The sequence below is a fragment of the Cephus cinctus genome, unplaced genomic scaffold (genome assembly GCF_000341935.2).
Source record: "Cephus cinctus unplaced genomic scaffold, Ccin1 Ccin1_scaffold0261, whole genome shotgun sequence".
Taxonomy (NCBI): Eukaryota; Metazoa; Arthropoda; class Insecta; order Hymenoptera; family Cephidae; genus Cephus; species Cephus cinctus.
This window is the reverse complement of record NW_014332973.1, coordinates 1016-23131: the sequence shown is the minus strand read 5'-3', so window position 1 is coordinate 23131 and position 22116 is coordinate 1016. Positions and strand designations below refer to the sequence as shown.

General features: G+C 41.9%; 4 protein-coding genes across 5 annotated transcripts in view; 3 read left to right on the top strand and 1 right to left on the bottom strand.

Moving 5' to 3' along the window:
- The first annotated feature begins 684 nt into the window (after window positions 1–684).
- Window positions 685–11530, top strand: LOC107265957. Of its 2 annotated transcripts, XM_015735930.2 has the most exons (10): window positions 685–1215; window positions 2748–4187; window positions 4323–4512; window positions 8109–8281; window positions 8540–8602; window positions 8676–8803; window positions 8871–9242; window positions 9317–9660; window positions 9750–10016; window positions 10124–10566. In XM_015735930.2, the coding sequence occupies exons 2-10, from the start codon at window positions 2757–2759 to the stop codon at window positions 10564–10566; spliced, it is 3411 nt and encodes a 1136-aa protein (XP_015591416.1). In that variant the 5' UTR covers window positions 685–1215; window positions 2748–2756. The 2 variants fall into 2 exon arrangements, with proteins under 2 accessions (XP_015591416.1, XP_015591417.1); XM_015735931.1 differs by lacking the exon at window positions 685–1215 and having other exon boundaries at window positions 2757–4187; window positions 10124–11530.
- A 951-nt stretch (window positions 11531–12481) lies between these two features.
- LOC112494080 lies at window positions 12482–15312 on the bottom strand. Its single transcript, XM_025083205.1, has one exon. It carries the CDS (start codon window positions 13955–13957, stop codon window positions 12881–12883), a length of 1077 nt encoding a protein of 358 aa, XP_024938973.1. The 5' UTR covers window positions 13958–15312; the 3' UTR covers window positions 12482–12880.
- Window positions 15313–18184: 2872 nt separating this feature from the next.
- On the top strand, window positions 18185–21015 carry LOC107265950 (trithorax group protein osa). The gene is made up of 5 exons (XM_015735917.2): window positions 18185–19404; window positions 19494–19739; window positions 19808–20187; window positions 20256–20410; window positions 20484–21015. The coding sequence occupies exons 1-5, from the start codon at window positions 18816–18818 to the stop codon at window positions 20788–20790; spliced, it is 1677 nt and encodes a 558-aa protein (XP_015591403.1). The 5' UTR covers window positions 18185–18815; the 3' UTR covers window positions 20791–21015.
- Window positions 21016–21697: 682 nt separating this feature from the next.
- LOC107265949 overlaps window positions 21698–22116 on the top strand; it is a gene marked incomplete at its 3' end in the record, with an annotated part of 1420 nt that continues 1001 nt past the window's right edge. The window contains exon 1 of the mRNA XM_025083206.1: window positions 21698–21788. Coding sequence (XP_024938974.1) covers window positions 21698–21788 — 91 coding nt within the window. The remainder of the gene's footprint in view (window positions 21789–22116) is intronic.

Here is a 22116-nt window from a genome sequence, read left to right as displayed (position 1 = left end):
CATGCGGTCGACGTACCAATTCGACAGCAATTAAACGCTTCGACAACTACCCTCCGATCCATTGATTTCCCAGTGAAACCTACCATTAGGAACTTACTTCCCGTAGATCGTAACGATTAAAGTAAACGGTGCGAGTAATCGTGAACATCGATAAGAAAAGTGCGACGGAGAAAAGTCGCGTTGTGGGAAGTAAACGATGGAATTGAAAAGGAAAAAAATATAATAAAACTGCCAACTATAAATAAGAAGCAGTAGGTAAAGGTAAGCATGAAGTAACGTCGTCGAACTTGCCAAAAACAAAGGAAAAGAATAATATTGTTCGTAAAATAAAAAATCGCGTACGTTAAATACAATGGCCCATATCGTATTAATCGAAATGGAAGGATTAAAAGGAAAGTCACCTTTCGTAAGTCGATTCAGTCCCAGGCAGTTGAACAATGATAAACTATCCCCTAGAGCTGACATCAAGCAATCCGTAGAGTCCAGCAATTTCATCCCCTTTAGTTCTGGCAATCAGGAAGGTTTCTCTAACTGTCTTTAAGCGATGGAGTATAGGCCTGATACCTCGTTTAGACTCGGTCGGTAAGGTAGATTCCTCGAGCAAAGCCAACGAGCCAAGACAGGCCTGGGCAATTCTGCCAACCATGCTCCTTGTAGACTTATGGTGGGAGTGACGCTATGAAATCGTCTGGCCCAGGTTGGAGCATTCCTTGGGCCTGCTTGGGACCCACGGTCAGTCAAAGAGGCCAGGGGGCTGTGGCACATTCCAAAGCAAAACTCCGACCAGTTAAGGTAGAGGAAGATATCCTGTCTTCTCCTATAACATACAACACTAAACTTTGCCACGGGTTTCATTCTCAAATCTAAATGATCGCGCTCAGTTATCCGAACGGTTTTAAATGTGCATACTGTGTGTGGCTGTGAGTTCGCGTGTGCTATTCGCGAAGGGTTCATCGCGACTGTCGTGACGTGAAAGTGTTGCTGGTGCAAAGGTGTTGGATCACTCAAGTATCAACCGGCGAATCTCAGGGACTCATCGGAATTTAAAAAATGTCCAATACCAACCATTCCCAATACACAATGCAGTATTGGGACTTACCCTGAAAAATGCATATTCGCACCTGAATATGCGACAAGTGATTTTCGCACGAGACCATCGAGATCGAAGAAGGATTCGTTCCAAGTTCCTAGGATATCAATAAAATTAACGTAAAGGTAATTCATGATAGTTAATTACAAAAAATCCCACACCTTAACAACTGAGGCATTAATTTCTTTCAAATGCAAAATACCAATCTAACGGGAAGAAAAAAAGTTCTCTCCACAATACCCCATTGAAATAATAACACTCTCAGTACCCACGAGCCATCTGGGAATTTTCCCAGTGTACTCTGCAACGTATCTATCGAAACAAAGAAAAATATCAGCAACAAGGAAAAGCCAATTGAATTAACAAGTCAGTTACTGTCAACCGTTGAACGTGCAATTCAGGTCCTTGCGCCGGGTAACAAAATATCAGGAATGCCCGAGATGGTCACAGGTATAACGATTACTTAGAGCCTTGCTCGAAGTAGCCCTTGAAATAGGTTGTTAGATATAGGTAAACCATAGCCAGGAACTCGTTTACGAGAATCGTTCGATGGTCACATCGACAGTAATTATTTCTCTCGTAATTCATGCCCAGCCATCAAGTACCCAGGTGAAGGTACCTTATTTCATAGTAATGATACCTACGCGAATCCACTTTCCAAAGGGCGGATGTTCTTAATAGCATTTCGAAGCAGCTTGTTTAGGACCCTAAACTTCCATACATCTTATAGTCTTCGAAGTACTCCGGGGCTGATCTTCCAGCACATTGTTTCGTAATTGGAAGCTGGTAAGACGGCTTCGTTATGTTGCTATAAATACATATATATCCCCATATGTACGTGAGAGTATAACGGACGTTAGATATACGAGGTTCTCGACTTTTCCTTCCATCACTATGAGAACTTGCCAACAACTCGTCTTATCTATTAATGGCGCTTCTAGTTTTTGCGCTGTGACGTTGGCTACGGATAGCTAGTACCACTAAGTACCTATTACTAGGTTCAAGTTCATAAACTACAGACTCATTAAGTTAGCATACCGAAAGAATGATTATTTTATGATAAATGATACGGATGGAATATATCATGTATCTCGATAGAAATTTATATGTATTTACGACGTTCCATCGAGATCCTTGAGACTTGGGGTCATGGCCGATCATCTCCTTTGGAATACGTAATCACCATCTGGTGTAATGAACTCGTATTTATTGATACACCTGATGGATATCGTATCATGACATTTTGTACAGCCATTGATCCTTGCCATTTTAATCATGATATGCGTGCAGAAAGTCATGGACTTCCGTATGATTTAATGATGGCTGGTTGTGATCTTGTTTTAATGATGAAAAAGTATTTGACCTTGACGTTGTATCTCGTGGTTGTCGCGTGGTTTGATTGTATGGGCGTTGCGGGACATTTAGACACGGTACGTTATGTCTCGTAGAGCGTGGACATAGTGATGGAATTAAATTATGCGATTAGGATGATTAAGATTCAATGGCGTGGGTGGATAATGAATACGGGATATTACGCATAACGTATAGATATATTAGAATGTAACGAAGAGCAGATATAGAGTCGTTTCAAATCCGGTCCATTTTAATCTGATAATCTGATTGGACTTAACATTTTGTTTTTGGTGATGGTTCACAGGTTCTCAAAATGTCTCAACAACCGTCAAATGATCTTGAGGTTTCTGAAGGGTCACAGCATCCTTGTCAGTGCTCCGCTATATCCAGCATGGAGAGTGTCCTTGCTCAACGGGATAGGATTGAACGTGGATTGGGTAGCACGAGGATTCCGAATAGTCAGGACCACGTGCGTGGCTTAGAAAGTCTTCAAAATGCTTTCGAACCTATCAGAACGGTGGAGAATCCTTCTGCGGTTCATGATGGGCAGCAGGAGTCATCGAGGAACGTGGAGATCCTGGAACAGTCGGTCCAGCCCAGGTCAGGAGATAATCAAATTTTAACAAGACATGGACATGGCTTGTCCTGCAGTCCACGAAATTTGGACCTGTCTCGTAATCTGGCCTTCGAAGCTGCACGAAGGGTCCAGGAGTCATCCGGGTGTCAGGATCCGCAACACAGTCTAACATCCAGTCCCAGTCCTCTGCTGGAACCTGGTCCAGGTCTGCTGGAAGCCAAGGAACTCGATAAACAACTTGCTGAGGAACATGGTAAATCATCGAGCAAGGAGAAGACGAAGAATATGCAGCAGATATTAAATCCTTATCAACATCATCGTGATCCTAGTCACTTCCTACCTGAATCTCATCCACCTCATGTTCACAAGCACTCTGAGAATTTGCACAAGCATCAGGATGCTTATAAAGCAACGTCTGGATTGGATGGCACTGAGGGCATTATGGGATTTCGACAGCACACTCATCATCATCATGGGAATGCAAAAGTTTCTCATCATCACGTTGGTCAAGGAGTGCCTGGAGGTCATCATCATCATCACGGTAATTTGACAGGCAGTGGTAGCCTTGGTGGACACATTCATGGAAATCCAGGATCCTTAAACAACGGCACTACAGGACCTGGTGTTATGATTCATGGTGGCTCGCCTAGCTTGCATACACATGGGGTAGTAAGCAGTCCCAACGTGAATAATCATCATGCGAGTACACCCAGTTTCTCTGAAAGTACCGGATATCATCATGGACCTGGTGCAGTTAGTGGAACATCATCGAATTCAAGTTTGATAAATCATGGAAATTCACCAACGGGTCATCATCATGCCAACGTTAATAGCACTCTCTCAGCAACGCCTCTGATTGCCCATCATCATGGAAGCTCGTCAGGAAGTCTGACTGGACATTCGTCCGGAAATCATCATCATCTAAGCTCTGGAATATCCTGCGAATCCTCATCTTCGAATGCCAATACCAGAACGCACAGTAGATTGGATCACGTGTACGACCATCATCATCACCTTCATCCGCATGTATCCGATATTAGACAAAGGGCTCCTTCCAGTCTTGATCATCATACTCATCATCACAGTCATGTTCATAGTCATGCCCATGCGCACAGTCAACCCAGTGATATCAAGAACGTTGCTCTTATAGGGATTAACTCCATACAGGTACCTACTACTCTATTCTCTTTGCTTACAATAGTCATCATTCGGTCCAATGATTCGAATAGCTTCGCATTGTCAAGTGAAACAATTTGGAAATACTTGAAGCAGCGATAACACTGTGCCTGTATGAAATTGTAGGTATCACCTGGAAAAAGCAAATGCCAGTGTCACGTCGTGCAGCAGACAACTGGAAACAAGAGAGCAGGAGGCGATGGTGAGAATGACGGGGGGGTCGAACTGACATCAAGAACGCATCAGCCTCCAGCACTCCCACCAAGACCACCCCCAAGGCCTACGAGGCATTTTGAGACAGCAGCCCCCGATCATCGTAAGTGCATCCTCAGCCAGGAATATTCTTTTCAAACTTTACTTTCAAACCAACCGTGCACTCCCTGAATGCACTCATCATCTCTTTGAGAGATATGGAATATTTTTTTCTTACACAATCCTACCAAGTAAATTCATCAACCACCCCTAAACCTCTATATTAACATTTTTAAATGATTATACACAGCTATGCAAGAGTATTGGTCCATCCTGAAGGTAGCTGCACCATAGAAATCAAATGAAGGCGCTAACTTCAGTCTGTGTAGTACTCCTGTATAACTCTAAATACACATATCCACACATATCCAGAAACTCCAACTCTCAATCCAATCGCAATGGCTTCCTGGTGGTGACTTGTTCCTGGATTTCGCAAGGTCGGCAAGTACTGCGTCTCACTGAAATCCAATCAGAAAGCGAAGTTCATCAAGGTGGTCCCATGTCGACCATGTCCCGCAGGTACTTTCCGCCAAATCTAATTGACCCCGCCTTATCAGCAGCGTCCAATTTGTATATACCAAGGGTGCGCCAAATAGAGGATAACGCTTCTACCCTCTGTAGGAGGATAATGCATTATCCTCGAAATACATCCTTATCGACCACTATCAAGTCCTTTGGCCTCGTCGGCATTGTACTTCGTGCAACGTTGCTGCCAAAGTGAAGTTGCTGAAGTTTCGACTACTCACCACCACGAGTCGCCCCTCTCGCCAGGATATATCGACCGGAGCTGAGAAACTCGTCGAATCGTGCGAGTGAGGTGAAGAAGGTTGAGGATGAGCGTGCAAAACGACGACAAGGATTGGCGTTGAGTGAAAAAATATTTCCTTATCTTGTATTCCGATATCCTGATTGCTTATCAGCGTTTTTTTTTTATTGTGTACCGCTCTCACTCTGTGACTCTTGATAATGGAGTGGCGAGCTCGTGAATCGACTCTAGTGTGTGGAAAAGAGACTGAAAGAGTGTAGGGTAATTTTTTTTTGATCAGATATAAAACCTACTGATCCGTGTTTTTTCTTCTTGTTTTTCTTAGTGCTTTCTCGGAGAGTGAAAATGTCGCTGAACTCGGAAGCTCGGATTCCACGGATAATGTTTTCGCATTAACGTCGAAATATACCTCGCGATTCTTTTGTTCTTTGCTTGCTCTTTTTTCTGTTTCTAGCCGATCGTACTTTTGTGCACTGACCGGTACTTTATTAAAATACAACAAATTCAGTACGAACTTTTTTTAGATAATTATCGATTATTTAATATTTTATTGCATTACATTCTACGCGAAGAAATTTATCAACAATTGATAATGTCGCTTATCGGGACGAACATTAAATTTTGAATTTTCATAAATAATAGAAACACTCTACGCATGGTAAAAAAAATGTTAATAAAAAAGACAAAAAATTATATTTCCAATCATAAAAAATTATTTAATTATTAAAATGACATAACATAATGACTCCAAAAAAATTAAACAAGATCAGGAAGAATGTCACTTATAAAATGAAAGTGTGTAAATAAATTGAAAAGAGCGAAGAAATAAATCTATTAGTTGCAAGAAAAACACAATCATCAATGGATAAAACCATCAATTTCAAGTGAATCGATTAACGATCGATCGAGTGCATATTGGTGCAGCTTTAATGGAAAGATCCCAACGTAAGATCATCAGCCGAATATTTTGGACCAGGAAGCGGAGGTGCCCGCAAAGATCGTCACTTCCAAATGGATTGTTAAGGAAGAATAATTTCAAGAGAGCCGTAAGCGTCTATGGGAAAGAAGATGGACGGATATCCTGTACTGCAAATAGTGCGCTGCCGTTTGGGGACGGAAATGGAGGTGGATAGCGCGGGTTACCCTTTCACAATGGCGGCCCACTCGCACTCTCACTCTCACTTACCCCATCCGGGCGGCAACCACGCGCACTTCCCAAGATCTCATTATCCGCACCCTTGCGGTACGACGATTAACCGTCTTACTAATTTATTAGACCCTGGTAGCTAGCATTGCTTCCCAATAGCCCAAGTCAACAACCCCTCAGCCCCTTCGTTATACCATTATCCACCCTCGAAGGCCTTCTTACATGTTTAATGACTCACGCCATTGCTAATGAGGGAGAGGCTGCTTTGCCCGGATTTAACCTCAATCGGATTCATCCCCATTTCTGAATGACACAACGCAATTCCAAAGAGCCATTTCGTCTGAAATCCATTTTCCTTCATAATTTTGAATCCTTGGAAAAATTAATTCCCGTATGTATTCGGACGACCGTTCATTCGAATATCGATATCATCAGTGAGAACGAAAAGTTGACTTTGTATATTTAATTAGAATAATGATCGCGATTAAAAATATATTTTTTTTCCTTCCCCAAAGGAAACTTCCTAGGGGTTGTTTTGCTTGTATTTATAATTTTAAAGGAGACGAACCGCTTTGAAACTACTGGGCTCTTATGAGCTTGTACGATTTATCTTCTTCTACCGGTCTATTGTACTGGTCCTCGTGGTATGAAAAGTTGATTGTTGGTTTTGGACAAAAATTTTTTCCCTTTTTTTATACACTCCATACAGGTCGTCGGGTTCCAATTGAAATTTCGTTTTTCCTTTCGTGGAAATCCACCGGCATTGTACCTGCCGACGTTACGGTCGAATCAATTCACAGAATTTCGCTTGGTAGAATTTCAAAAGCGTCCATTGTGTCTGTTTGCAATACCTTTGTACCTTTGATCCAAGTTTCGTGGCTTTAACTACCAAGGTATGTACCTGCGTTACTATAACCTGAAACTAGTGGACAAAAATCCAATAGTGATTTCACGGTACAGCAGGTCAAAGGTTACCGAAATCGGTCAGGATCTGTTCTGACGGCTACCTGGCATTATTGTAGAGTCGTCCTTTTACACTTTTTCCCTTTTCGTAAATTTGGCTCACTCGATACATAGATCGAACGGTGTTTGCAGGTCTGAGTTTTCGTTTAAATTGAATAAGAAGAAATAACTGAGGAATGTGCATTCCCTGAAAAGGCAAAAAAATTTACATCATTCACATAATGGGACATCCTGTCAATCTATACAGGATTCTTCAAAAGTTCCTTTAAGTAATATTTCAAAAGCCTGTAGTACCCCACAAAAAAATTTCTTGACGATTTTTTTTTTCAAAATCGTAATTGACACTTGTAACGGCCGTAACGACCATTTTTTACCGGTCACTCAAAAATCACCTGTATCCTTACAGAAAAAAAATAGTAAAAGAAGAACAAAGAATAGACGTATAGCCTAATAGTAGTCACGTAAGACTTAGATTTATAAGGTAACACGCGATAACTAAAGCAATATTTTTCATTGTTCCAAAATGAACACCCGCTATTGCGTTCTCACGCAAGAACGATTATTCTCTTCGGTTATGTTTCCTGGGCACGCAACGTGTTTTCCGCGTTTGCCATGTCCCGACCTAATCTCAAAAGAATTTCAAAGACCACCCCCGAGTGATAAATCCTAAAACCCTAAAAAAAATTGCCGGAAACTTTTTCTTCGAGAACCGAAAAAAAAACCAATGACGAAGAAAAGAAAGGAAAAACAGTTTAAAGAAAATCTCTTACATCTTCTGTTACAGGACACACCGGCGAGAGTGGATGCTGCAAGAAATACATAATTCTCTGCTTTCTCTGTGGCGGTTTAAACGTCGGAATCGGAAGCTTCTTTTTGGCGGTGCACGTAGTCCTCTCAGCACATACAGCCAGTCTAGCTCTCTTTGAAACGGTTCCATCCTACATTCCCGGAACTATGGTAAGAGACGTATATATACTATAGGCTTTGAATTTAGAGCTCAAAGGGGCTAATAGGAAGAGGGAGGATTCAAAGAGACTTTTCGCGCTCTACATTTCGGTTGCAGCCGTAATGGAAAGTAAGTGGGTTGTTGGGGGCGGGAGGGCGTTGGGGGGGTATGATGAAGAGTAATAAAAGAAATCTCCCTCTGTGTTTATTCAATTACATTCAACGCTATGATCCATGACTCTCAACACGTATCACGTACTTTGATTCCAGCTGATCCTGATGGGAATATTCACTATGCTGCTAGCGAGACGGAAGCACAGATACGGTCTTCTGGTAAGACAGCCTAACCTTATCTGAAAATGTAAGAGCCTAACCAAGCAGTAAATAACGTGCGTTAATTTTTTAGATGAAAGTTTGCGGATCCGTCAGTGTTGTCTGCGCCCTGGTCTGCGTCCTGGTGACGGTCACCACAACAGTCGTTCACATGTCCAGGTTGCAGGGATTACGGGAGTGCGTTTACACAGCCAGAGCAAGGTAAATTTATATTAGTAAACTTTGTAAATGCATGGAGGGTAATTGTGGAAATATTTTATTTATCAAGGTCCTGCACTTGCTATGGCGCACCGCAAGCTAGAGGAGACCCAGGTGTACTGTTCGAAGGGACGCCGCACTGCGAAGCCGTCCACGGGGCACTGTATTCCTGTCTGAGAGCACTTTTTGGAATTTCCGTAGCTGGGATCCTGGCCTGCATCTTCTCGTGCATGTTGGTCTACCAGCTGTTGAGTCACGAGAAGAAAAAGATGTACTGGGAGCAATTGGAATTGCGATGCAGGTCGTTGTATGGTCAGGGTGGTCCTGCTGGGCCCACTGCAGGATCATGTGGTTGTTGCAATGATTGTGGCGGAGCAAGTCCCTGGTGGGCCCAAACTCCGGGTAACCTTTATACTCCGAATCCTGATTTAGCGCCTTCCAGGTAAACGGAAATGTCCGAAGATTAAGATTTATTAGGTTCTTGAATACTGTGAATGTTCCTTTGTTCGTTTCCAGGCGATGGCGTTTACCATGGTCACGCTCCAGAGGACCTGCACCGAGTCCTGACTCAAATTATGGATTTCACACGCAAGCCAGACAAACAGAAACTAATCCAGACAGTGCGACTGGTCCCTACAGCGTTCTGAATGCCCAATCTGGTGGTCCTTACTCAGTGCTCAATGCACAAAATGGGCCTTACACTCCTAGCAGGGCATCTTACAGTGTCCTGGAGACACCTGTACCGCTATGGGGCCCACCGCCACCTTACAGTGATCCCAATAGTCCTGCGAGACGTCCCCAGGTTCCTGAATCGAGACCTAGGATTGCTAAGAGATTAGACAATTTCGAAGGGAACGATGGTATATTTTTTGAATGATCCATCGATCTTGCTTAGTAATTCTAAAAATCTTGCATAGTCCATTTAACACGATGCGTACATCACTCATAGATCACAGACCAAGAGTAACCAAGCGTTCATCTGACAATTACGAGAATGCCGAAGAAATCTCCAACAGTACTGATCCCGAAGGAGGAAACGAGGGTACGATGAAAGGAAGAAGGATAAGAAAACCTTTGAAGGGTGTAGAAAATGGTGCTTTCCAGCAAGAGCCAAATCCCGCGCCAAAACAGTCAGAGAGTGAATTGTACTTCGGGGACGTATCATCCTGTTGCGGACCGGAAAGCAGTTTCTACGACTTGGCCGTAGACAAGGAAGGTAATAAGCCATAAGTCATATCCCAAATATCAAAAAGCCGATATATTAAGAGAAATCAAAAATACCTTATGAAATACAAAAAATTACTTGAAACCGTATTTCAACAGGAGCTGAAAATCCAGAAGGAGTCGATTACATAGCAGCCCGTCTAGGCAAGAGACAGTTATCGAAAAGATCACGACTTCCACTTCCGCTGCCTACAGACAGCGCAGACGTCCCTTCAGACAGTTATGCAAATAGCGAGGAGCCAAGAAACGCAAGAGGACCGTTCCTAGCACCGGATGCTCAATACGAGGTTATTCAGCAAGGTCGCTACGCGTACTACGCCTCCCAGGCAGACGAAGATCTCCAGGAAGTCCAGGCATCGTCGGCCTACTTCAGAGAGGATGACAATGACAGAAACCGAGAAAGGGATTACAGAGACTACAGGGGAAATCCTGAAGAAGAGACGCCGCAGTGCTGCTTAAGCGACGCCACGACATTGGACTCGGGTTGGCAAAGCGGCGAGCAGCAACAATCCGACGACAACGTGCGTCCCGTGAATGTTTAAATTAAGAAATTTAAAAAAGGAACCCTTTAAAAAAATATTTAGCATTACGAAATTTATAACCTAACAATTTCTAGTGACTATTAAAGACAAAGAAAGGGTCAAGAAGGAGAAAAGAGAAAGAAACAAGACTGTCTCATTAAGCGGCATAGCAGAATGAACTGATAAAATGGAAAATTAATCCACTTGCGATTCCCAGTGGAAACAAGAAACAATGTCCATGTACAAAAGTTGCTTTACTCTTGCCAAGGTGTACTTCTTGATGGGCCAAGATGTTGTGCCAAGTACTCCTTATATAAGTACAATAACTCCGTGTCGAGTATTTAATTCATATATATGTATGTCATTGGTAACGGTATAACGACTGACCATTATAAAGTTGATTACACGATTCTCGCTATTTCTTTTAAATTGTCGAAGAATTTGTCCTGGAATAAAGTAAAACTCATACCGTTAGGCTTCTCCTCGCCCAGTATATATACATAAAACACATCACGCATGACGCATCATGGGTATGTGTTCAAAGTTCGAGATTAGCTCGATTAACGATTCCCGTTCTCCTCGTGGACCAAGGACAATGTAGTATCTGCTGAGATAAGTAGTCATCGGGAGAAATCATCAGATCATCTTTGTATAGCCGTTACCGAGCGTACCCTTCCACCCCCCTCACACCCCTGTACCACCCAACAGTTGTGGATTGTGTATGATAACAATAACGATAATAATAACAACAATAATAATATTATAGAAGAGAGTACATATTTTATAAGAAACAGACAAACAATACTCGCACGTTAGAGACGCGTTGATTTTAAAAGAAGAAATGCGAAAATGTAGTTTAAATGTTGTTCATCCGACAAGAAGAAAAAGAAAAGTGTACCTTAAGGAAAGTTATAAAATTGTATAAGAGCCATTGTCGAGCGATGTAACTGTAACTATTATAATAAAGCTTTGTTTTGTAAAAAAAGAAGAAACAATTACAAGAATACGTAGAAGACGATTAAGCAAGGCTGTACAGTTTCACCAGGTGAGTCATTGAAATTGAAATCGACACGAAGGTCAGTTTCGAATTTTGATAGAGAAAATTTATAGATACAGGCATGGGTTGTTATGGCAAGGAGTAGAGTTGGAGATTTAATTATAGAACAAAAAATTTGCTTTTTAATTATAATCACAGGTATACGAGACTGTCGGTAACCTAGTAACTTTTTTTTGTATGCGTCTAATACATGAGCTACAGGAAAGTAACTAGATATTTGAATTTACCAATGGTTCAGTATTTCTCATTGTGAAGTATAAGCCAAGCATTCACCCGTGACGCGGAGTGATTGTTCTCTTTTCCTCGTGCAAATTATTTCGCAATTGGGAATGATATCAGAAATACAAACTTTCCATGGGACTCAAGTCCAAGTATCTATTGGTCTTTGTCAGCGACGGGTTGGCTGGAATTCCATGATGAACAGAGAAGTTCACGACTGTCGTCTTCTTGAATTAATCTAAATGTGGCATATAGGAACGGATATGTCAGCGAGACCCGCCCACGCGGAGCGCCCTAAAGAGAATGGTAGAAGATTTGTTACCTTTCTTAAATATATATATATATATATATATTATTTCCTCTCCGTCTCCCTTCTTTCTTTCACTCTCTCTACTCTCGATATCTCCCACTCATTTTTCTTCATTGGCTAATATCAGATTACATAGATTTCGCAAGCATTGCTTTTACGCTATAGTATATATATGTATATTATGTATATTATTTCATAATGCACCTACATATGAGATACATGTGTCCTATTGAGTGATCTTATTAACTTCGCGCAATACATTATCAATGAAAGTGTGACGGTTTTGTCTTGACGCCAGTGATAAGGATCTTGAGATCGGTTAAGGAAGTAGGTCAGTATTTTGAAAAATGTAGAACTAAAAAATACAGCGTTTATTGTATATACATATACTATTCGTAAGTAATCGTCAATAGGATATGAAATCCATCTTATTCTATTTGTCGATGAAAAGCGTTTCGACGACATTGAGGAAACTCAAGTAACGTATCCTTTGCAGAATTGATAATTGCGATTACTAATTATCTTGTACTTGCAGAAATTCGCTTTTTATCATAATATATATCTTAATTGGCGCGAGCACTAATTGTTTATTTACAATAGTATTTACATAATTTTTTCAAATTGGATCGATTTCCGGTTTTAGTATCGACGAAGAAATTACCTAGATCCTTAGGTGAGTGTTTGCGATAGTTTTTTAAAAATAATACCAGACAGTGGGTTGGTAGGAATTATTATGTTGGCACTAATCTTCAGGAACATGATCCTTCGACGATCCTGTGCGCCGCCTGATTGGTCAGAAAACGCTCGACCCTTTCTCGAAATTCACGACTGGACTCTGGCAAAGGCAATCGAGGTCCTGAACTCTGGATACTTTGAAGGGAGTTCAGGCTCTGCAGACTTCCGGAATGTTTATGAGCGTGATTTAGAATGTCTGGCCTAGGTGCTCTTGGCTTGGTCCTTTGACCCGGTCTCAGATCCTTGGACGCTGACACCACGTTGCCTTGATATCCGGGTTCTGTCAGATGATTGTTCATACCGCGCAAAGCAATTTTTGCACTTAACGCAGACCAGAATATTTCCAAAAGACAGGCGACTAATACGTTTATATTTAACAAGAGTCTGGTATGATCCGATCCTCCGGGACCTGTATGCCAGAAGGATATCACATCGTTACCAAACATATCAGAGGACCCGTCGGTATAATTTTCATCCAATTTCCTCTCATAAATCATCGAAGCTTCTTGCTTCAGATCATCGTCAGCGTTATAACCTGGAGCATCCTTTGTCCCAGTCTTTAAATATCCTGATGCAGTCTGATGTTGCTGCTGAGTATCGTTAAATATATTTTGAATATTTTCATAATTATTTACAATTTCCAAAAGTGATTCTTGATTGGACGATACGTTTCTAGGATCTTCGCCGGTGCGCATGACTTCTTCAGGAGCAGCCAGGATGTTCTCCAGTGTCCAGGGTGAACTCACGCCTCCTTCCGTGACGGCAGCGATATCGAAAACTGTAGCGGCCAAGCACAAAATAGCTGCCACCATAGAGAAGAGACTTCCGTAAAAGAAGATTCCTATATTCCGATCGATGTACCATCTTCTCCAGGCTAGAAGCCCAGTAGCAAACGGTACCAGGCAAGCAAGAGACATTATTGGTCCTTGAAGAGACTGAGCCAGGATGCCAAGGAGCAAAGCAAGGGCGCCAAGGCCAAAGTGCACCAATGCCAATCCACCAACCGTTGACGCGGAGTATCGGCGTTCCGATGGATACAGCGAAGACAGGGGTGGCTTTGTTTTGACCTTAATCACGTAAACGTCCTCCATTATTTAAAAAAAAATGTATTCAACCGTTAATTAACAAAATCACAAATATCCTGGCACTTATTCACAGCTGCGATCTCGCCGGAAGTCCTCCGCACTTCCTGTTACGTAGTAAGAGGCGTTTGACCGTGACCACAGAACTTCCACGAAAGTTCAACAAAAATCACGTATTACAAAGTCATTATCATTTTATTCGATTTAAACGGAAACATGGCCATTTACGTATTAGGAGCTTCAACGGCTGTCTCCTGAGCTCGCATCGACTTAGCTAATTGGCCTGGAACTCTAAGAAACAATGTATGTATGCCTTGCCGTATTCTTAATTGAATCTTCACCCAGACGTTAGTTTCACCTCAGCTCGGCTTTCTATGGCGAGTATTGCGCAAACTTCGTATAACAATGTTCCGGTAACCGTGGCTCAAGGAAAAAAGGAAAAAGATTTCAGTCACGACAGTGCGAGAAATATGAGTTTTGCGAACGCAGAACAACGACGAGCCGTGTTACCCACAAGTAGCTGTTTTGTGCCTTGTATTTACTCTCTTTCTAACCTTACCATTACGCAACGCAGTCGTTTGTCTTCGATAACAAACGAAATTCGCACTGCACCTCAGTCTCACGCACTTTATGTCACCACGTCATAACTGAAAAGTCTCTACAATTATTGTTCTCGTCTCACTGTCATTTCTTCACGAGTTACGAACAAAGCACAGGTTAGATTCACAAAGATCGCGAAGCGTATCCAATTCCCATGTAATCTTGATTACTTCAGAAATTCTTCAAGCTTCTTTTTAATCGTTAAGATTCTTCATAATAGTATTACACGAATTAATGATAACTTTTTCTTTCCTCAAATATCCAATTTATTATTTTCACGAATTAATTTATTCGACACCGTACACTTTTATTTTGGTAGCCAGACTCTCGCACGGATCCTGGTCACCAACGTTCACTTTCAGATGATCTCGCATACCAGACATTCTCGTACACAACTATATACCGGCAGGTGCATCGTTTCTTATTTTATCTCAAGTCCCAGTGGTACCTTTCGTTACGGACAATGGATACTTCAGTCAGTCGCGATGCAACGTACGATCGAAGGCAACGATAGCTCGTGTTGGGTCAGTACAGCCTGTTGAAAAATTCTTCACGACTACAGATCCTCGACTGCAGATATTCATGACGGTGACTGAGTTCAGACTGAACTACGACGAAGGCTAGTCCCAGTTAAAATTGCGATTAAATCCCTAAGTGGCCTCCCACGCGCCCCACTGCGCGGTGAAAGGGACAACAGACCGACGGATAGATGCACCTTCGACTATGGCCTTAAGCTGCGTTCACACTGAATCGTAGTAACCAATGGTAAGACGTTCTTTACATTCGCATTAAGTCATCCTAATCCTACTTGCTTGTATCGAGTGTACTTGAGATGAATTAAGCCTTGTAAAAAATTTATTAACAAAAAATTACAATTAATTTTCATTTTTTTACTTTTCAATTTCATAAATGTACATCTTGTGAATCCACCTTTATTCGAAGGTAACTCCAAGAGAGCAAACGGGTCTCAGGGTCCTTCAAGAGGATCCTAGCCAATAGCCTAACCTTTATTGTCGATTGTGAACACGACGATGGACTTAAGCTCACGACCTTTTCGTCAACTATTGCTAAAGGATTAAATGTACAGACTCGATTCGCGTTGATAAATTAACTTTAATACAGACAGAAATTATTAACCAAGCGACTGTATTTTTTATTACAAATTGTAATGTAAATTTATTTATATTTAAAGCCATTGCCTGTACTTATAAGATTGGATATTATACAAATACAAATCTTAGGTCATCCTACTTTAGGGTAGCTATACAGTTTTGAATCAGCATTGTACCTTACGAAGCGAATACAGCCATTTAATGACTCTCTACTAGATAGTCATCAGCAGTAGTCTAGAAGGCCTATTTATTGAAAGGTATTAATTTTAAGCAAATCCATTGTAACCCCAAAAATCATAACCACTGAGGTCATTAGCTTTAAAATCAAAATGAGGTATATACAAAGTTACAAAAATACCGTTTCTAATTTTATCAAGAGATCTACGTTACGTTAAAGTTAAAGATCTACGTTACCCTTAAAGCGTGGATTTAACAAAATAATATTATCCATAACTCAATTACTGCTATATTAATAGCGGCCATTCGAAAGTTCTGCTAGTGACTTAAAAAACGTCAAACCGGATTTTGGCGGGAGTCTGGGCGCCACGTGTCTCCTGGTACACGTGTTTAGTTTGACGTTACATAATATATATATTAACGTAATATTCGTGTCTTAGGTCGTGGCTGATCGCTTTAATGGCATAGACAGCAATTAAAATTAGACTGCTGACAGTAAATTTATTTATATTTAATTGATAATACTATCCTCGTTAGTCGGTATCGTATTTTCTAACCTATAATTAGTAGGGCGTCTGTGAAAGTGCTTACGAGAAAAAAAGTAGTACGCTACCAGCAAGTAGGAAATATCTTGAGTACGTTTATACTAATTTTAATATCGCGACAAACGCTTTCTAAATATGGCTGACTGAACGTTTCACTCGTTATGATAAAAAGACGCATTGACGATCGATGGATCACAGGTAGGTCGTCCAGGTGGAAAATATGATAAATTTTTAGTGTGATGTTTGCAGACGGTAAGTAAGTATAACGGAACATTAAAAATATATGGAATTTCTAAACGTCATTACCGGTAGAATTGAATAAATAAGAAACTAAAGTTCTTTGTCGTTTCGCTTGAAAATAACATTTTTATAGTCGCGTCGTTTCGGGTGAAAATAACATTTTTCTGTGCGCGTCCTTTACTAATGACTTTCTTTTCCCGTTTTCTACTAAAATATTTTAGCACTTTTTGAGGATTACTAATATTCGTGTATTAACTCGTGTCCCGTGACGGCTCTTCCTAGTGGTAAAAAGTTATCAGATCCGGACAGGAAATGCTAATCGCAAAAAAAGACCTCCGATGCGAATGAACCGCAGTGATTTTTTGACAAGAGACGGAAAAAAAAAACTGTATCAAGGAAAGTCTAATTGGCGAATACACTGGACTTTCGTAAGGAAACCCGGACACTTTTTAACGTGGCACCCTGGAACTAAGACGAGTGGCGCCGCATCAACTTCTTTTTTTTTTTATTGTTTCTAATGGTAAGTCGAACGAAAAACCGTATCGGTAGGTTAGCCAAACATGAAAGCAGGAGCAACGTTCTTGCAGACGTCGCAGAGCTATCTGACCTCGTAACTGATTTAATTGCTAGAGCGGAAAATATGCTAATGAAATGAATTTCGAAAAGGAAAAAAAAAGGAAAATTTTAAAATAGTCAATACGACACATTGTATTGACTTTTGTATTCTCCTTTGTCAAAGGGGTACACGGATGATTTTTTTTTAGTTTTCGAAAATTTTACTAAATTATTTTTATAATTTTATACTTTATTGTTATGACATTAGTCTGTCCATTTTCAGTGTTGACAGAGTATCCGATACCCAGAGTGAAGCTGTGTGTTTGCATTCGAAGATGCATATATAGGTATTGGGGCAGCTGGCCCGATCTGGGCACGCGTCCCAACGGTCGCTGCAGCTGTCGAAAAAAAATCCAACTATACTTCACTCAGTGAGAGTTCGTAGTCTTCTTCGCAGGATGATCGAGCACTACCCGGCCCAGTGAATTTGTAGGGGCACGTGTCTCCGTTACGTTCAACGTTTTCTTTGCGAACCCTTTCCAGATTCAAATACGACGATCTTGTCACCGGTTTATCCAGTTCCTTCGTAAAACTGTAACAGAACGCAAATGAGGATTTAGAGTACAGGCCTTATATAAGAAATATTATTATAGACGAAAATCAAAGAAATTATGCGCATCATTGAGAACTCTTTTCTATTTCAAGTAAATGTATAACTTAAGAAATTTTCTTCTAGAACATTCTTGTACTACGTCTTCTGTGTGTGACGTAATAAAAATTATATAAGACCAGCAAAAATGGACTATTTTTATTAAATGACAATTTCTAACCTCGTGAAAAAGCGGCGGAATTTCCAAAAGAGTCATCGGGTAAAGTTCCTTTGGTCGAAGGTACTGTAGTACTTTGGGCCCCACGCCAGTGAAGGGGACACCGGGCCCGTATTGCATGAACGCCGTAACAACCCCTCCACGCATTGGTGCTCACACAAATGCATAGAAACGCCCTTGCCCATCTGCTGTAAGGGAACGAAGGCAGTTTCTCCAGAGCAACGGTTCTGATCGGTTCAAAAGGTTCTAGAACGTTTCAACTTCGAGGTGCGGTTACCGGTCACGGCCAAAGTACTCCGAGTCAGTGTCCCATTCACTGAGCGAAAGTGAGGCTGCATAGGGATTGTCAATTGTTTAACGCAAAAATGTGTAAAAAGTGCATCCCCTTTATATTGGAAACCGCACCACCCCGAATCCGAAGCGTCATTTTCTCCCTGGAAACGTGGGAAAGGGTGAGCTATGTGAGCAACGCGACGATCATTCTAGTGAATCAGTGAATATAGTGCTAGGTGTAAAGTACTTTTAAGAAATTACCAAAGGCAAATTCATACGTGTGAGACACTAGAAATTCCAACTGGATGAAACCTTAGTGAAGCCTGTTAGTTGGGTCCTGAGTATGTTTATCTGCCTCTTCAAGGATCACTAGAGAGATAAGTGTGAAGAGTTGCTGGCGCCGAGTCTGGTTCCCAAAGATAGTGAAGTGGTATACGATTGAACGAAGTAGAACAGGTCTGATGATCTTAATGTCTCAATCGAGTGATTGGTGAACCAAGTTGAATTTTTGAAAAATATTTTTTGTCCACAAAAAAAAATGGCTCAAATAACAGATCCAGCTCCTGTACACTGTTACACCAATCCTTCCTTCTGCCAGCAGTCAGAATACATTCCTCTAGACCACAATGGCGAGTTGCCACCACCCCCACAATTCCAAGGAGACGATCTTCCACCACCTCCGCCACCCCAACAGTTGCAACCTCAGTACGGTCAGACCAATCCCGCCTTTCAAACACAACCGGAAGTCCCTGATCGATACTGCTACCTAGACCAGCCAGTTGCTCAAACTTCACACAGACGATATGCCAGTCTTCCAGTGGACGATCTTCATATCGCTCCAACCCCATACGGCCAAGTGTCCAGATACGAATACATTCAAGAACAAGATCGACCTGAAAACCTACAGCGCAGAGGCTCCTCCAGGTATGATTTCGTTCCGCACCAGCAAACCTTACGTTCCGCGCCGCCGCTCAACCAGGACGACGGGCGACTGCAGCTGCAACCACCCCACGGAAATGCCGGAAGATACGCCGTTGTACCGTGCAAGCAGGAGTACCAGGACAGGGACTCATCATGGACGGGTAACCGTGGCTCTCCAGTCCGACGAACAATAAACACGGCACAAGGTATAATTTAACCTAGAATTCAAATATTTTTATTACAACAAAAACTGTAATTGATATCAACAACTGGACCATCATTCTACGTGAAACAGGACGCTACACCAGAGTACCTCTGCAAGAAGAGGACCCACCAGCTCTACCGGACCGAAATCTTCAAGGACTCTCAGTCTCCCCCAGGAACAATTCAGCCACGCAGAAGCTTCACGAGATCCTAGCCACACCCAGGAAGCCAAGATCACGATCAGAAGAACGTACCCTGTCCCCGAAGAGGCAGCATTCTCTCACCCAGACTGGTACCCCACGTCGCAGAGCATTGACACCTGGTGGATCACCTACGGGTAATACAAACCTTCTAAATAAAAAATTTCCACACATTGACATGGTACTACCTAATAATTATTGTCAGGACGTACCTTGAGTCCCACGCAACGTACCACGCCCCAAGGTACTCCACAGAACAGGGCTTTGTCCCCAAATGGACCTCAGACCTCGACACCCAACAAGGAACCATCCGCGAGAAGGTGTCTACCTCTCACGGACATGTCAAGTCGTCCACAGGACCTATGTCCCGCCAGTAATTGCGGAAGACTTCGTTACGTAGGCACAGCACCCGTCGACCTGACGGGCCTGGGTCACAACGACCCGCCTCCTCGTTACGGCTACCTAGATGCCGGAAACGAGGCAATGCCAATGGTATCAGGGTCACCGCGATACCAGGTTGTACCCACAGATCAAAAAAGATGTTACCAAAGCGTGGAAAGTGCTTTCATCGCTAGAACAGCTGTGGTAAGTGACTATTGGGATATTTTCCAAAAACAAAAAAAATTTACCATAACCTTAAAATTGAATTTCAGGTACCACCGTTATCACCTCCTAACAGCGATGCTAATACTACGCTAGCTAGTGGGCTAGAAAAGAGCGAAAGGCGAAACGCACCTTTGCTTCTTGTTCTTGTCGGCATTTTGACCTGTGGACTGGCCATTTATCTTTCGTGGACACAGGGTAGAAAGTAGGTACAGTTAATGTTAAGGGAGATCATTTATTGGTAGTACAAAGTAACAATGTTATGTTCATATTTTCAGATATTATTTCGACAGTGCAACAGGATGCGGCGCGTGTTGTGCACTTGCGGGAGCCTGCAGGACCCTCAGGAGGACCTGGACCGGCCTTGGGTTGGCAGGACTTTCAGCTTTGAGCTGCGCAGGTCTTCTGCTTCTGGCTGCGAAATCTCCTAGACCAGGAACACCTCTTCATGACGTCACTGCCGGTGCACTCTGTGGCGTCTCCTTATTGGGCGCTGGACTTGCACTACTGGCTCTTCTTGCGCCCAGGTGCAACTTCGGCAGACACAGGCGCGTGCATTCTTGGATTCCAAGATTTTCACCCTGATCGGATGCTTTTGTTTCAATGCGAAGGAACATTAATGGGAATGCGGGAGAGTCCGAGGATACAATTTGAACATATTCATTTTTGTGTGCAAAATAAGATTATATAATTAACGTTTGCTCAGAGTTTAATAACCTGTAGGGACATTGTCGTTATTTATACCAAACAACACGCAATGTCCAGAAGCCGGCTTTGGGACGTCTAATGGGACAGATGCTGTCCTTAGGACATCCTGCGTAGGGACGTATTGTCGTTATTTATACCAAACAACACGCAATGTCCAGAAGTCGGCTTTGGGACGTCTAATGGGACAGATGCTGTCCTTAGGACATCCTAAAGACGACTTGTTGAATAAATGCATTGTCTAGAATGAAAAATCCTATACTGTCAGCATTGTACTTTAAATATATAAGATAAAAAAATTGTATGATAAAAAAAAATAAATTTTAATTTCTGACAAAAGTAGATAAATCTATCCCGTATATCTAGCAGATTAAATTTGTAACTGACATACCTATAATAAAAACAAGGACAAAAGTTTATTTAAAAGCTTATAGGGCTAACAGCAATAAGACATGATCTTATAAGAATTATCATCGTGGTTTCCTGAAAATGATTGCGAGGATGTTAAAACTCTTATCGCAAACACACAAAGAGGAAGTCCTTTTCCTCTGAGCAATAGTCATCCGACAGTATAAGTAGTCAGTCTGACATTTCAGCATTCAACACAGTGCTTATTCCCTGAACGAGTATGATTCAACGTAAAATCAACTGCATCGACAGTGACGTATTAAGTGAACACGTTGATCATTTGAAATTGAATTTTTTGAGTAAACTCTAAAAAATCACAATAAACAGTAAATACAGGGAAACTGGATTAACAGAGAGTAGTGTCGGAAAATTTTTCAAAATGTCACAAAATTACGTGACCCTAATTGTGTTTGTTGCCATCGGCCTCCAAATTTGTGAACACGCTATGGGATGGATCATTGTGATGCGAGGTAAAGAGAGTGATAAGTATGATTGGCGACCTTCAGTCAGACAAGCAACTTGCATCTCGGAGGACGACGGCGACGCTCTTGTGTGGAATAGAAATCTTTTTTGGAAACATGAAGGTTTCATGGGCTACGAAAAACTAATTAAGGGTAACGCTCTTTAATTCGTATTGAGTTATGGATACCGATTGACGCCATCTTTCTTCCGAATCGGCGTTCAGGTTTCACGGAGTCGATTAACGCGAAGGAGCCCAATTGCCAATTGGGAATAAAGGACCAATGCACCAAGCAGTGGACTGCGAGTTCGAAGGACTGGCAATTTTCGTCCTCCTTC

Excerpts from the sequence above, each read along its gene's own strand:
- LOC107265950 (XM_015735917.2), top strand. The coding sequence starts at position 18,816 with ATGGCTCAAATAACAGATCCAGCTCCTGTACACTGTTACACCAATCCT. Across the intron at positions 19,740-19,807 it reads ACCTGGTGGATCACCTACGG|GACGTACCTTGAGTCCCACG; the intron begins GTAATACAAACC and ends AATTATTGTCAG. Across the intron at positions 20,411-20,483 it reads TCGTGGACACAGGGTAGAAA|ATATTATTTCGACAGTGCAA; the intron begins GTAGGTACAGTT and ends TCATATTTTCAG.
- LOC112494080 (XM_025083205.1), bottom strand. The coding sequence starts at position 13,957 with ATGGAGGACGTTTACGTGATTAAGGTCAAAACAAAGCCACCCCTGTCT.
- LOC107265957 (XM_015735931.1), top strand. The coding sequence starts at position 2,757 with ATGTCTCAACAACCGTCAAATGATCTTGAGGTTTCTGAAGGGTCACAG. Across the intron at positions 4,513-8,108 it reads GACAGCAGCCCCCGATCATC|GACACACCGGCGAGAGTGGA; the intron begins GTAAGTGCATCC and ends CTTCTGTTACAG. Across the intron at positions 8,282-8,539 it reads CCTACATTCCCGGAACTATG|CTGATCCTGATGGGAATATT; the intron begins GTAAGAGACGTA and ends CTTTGATTCCAG.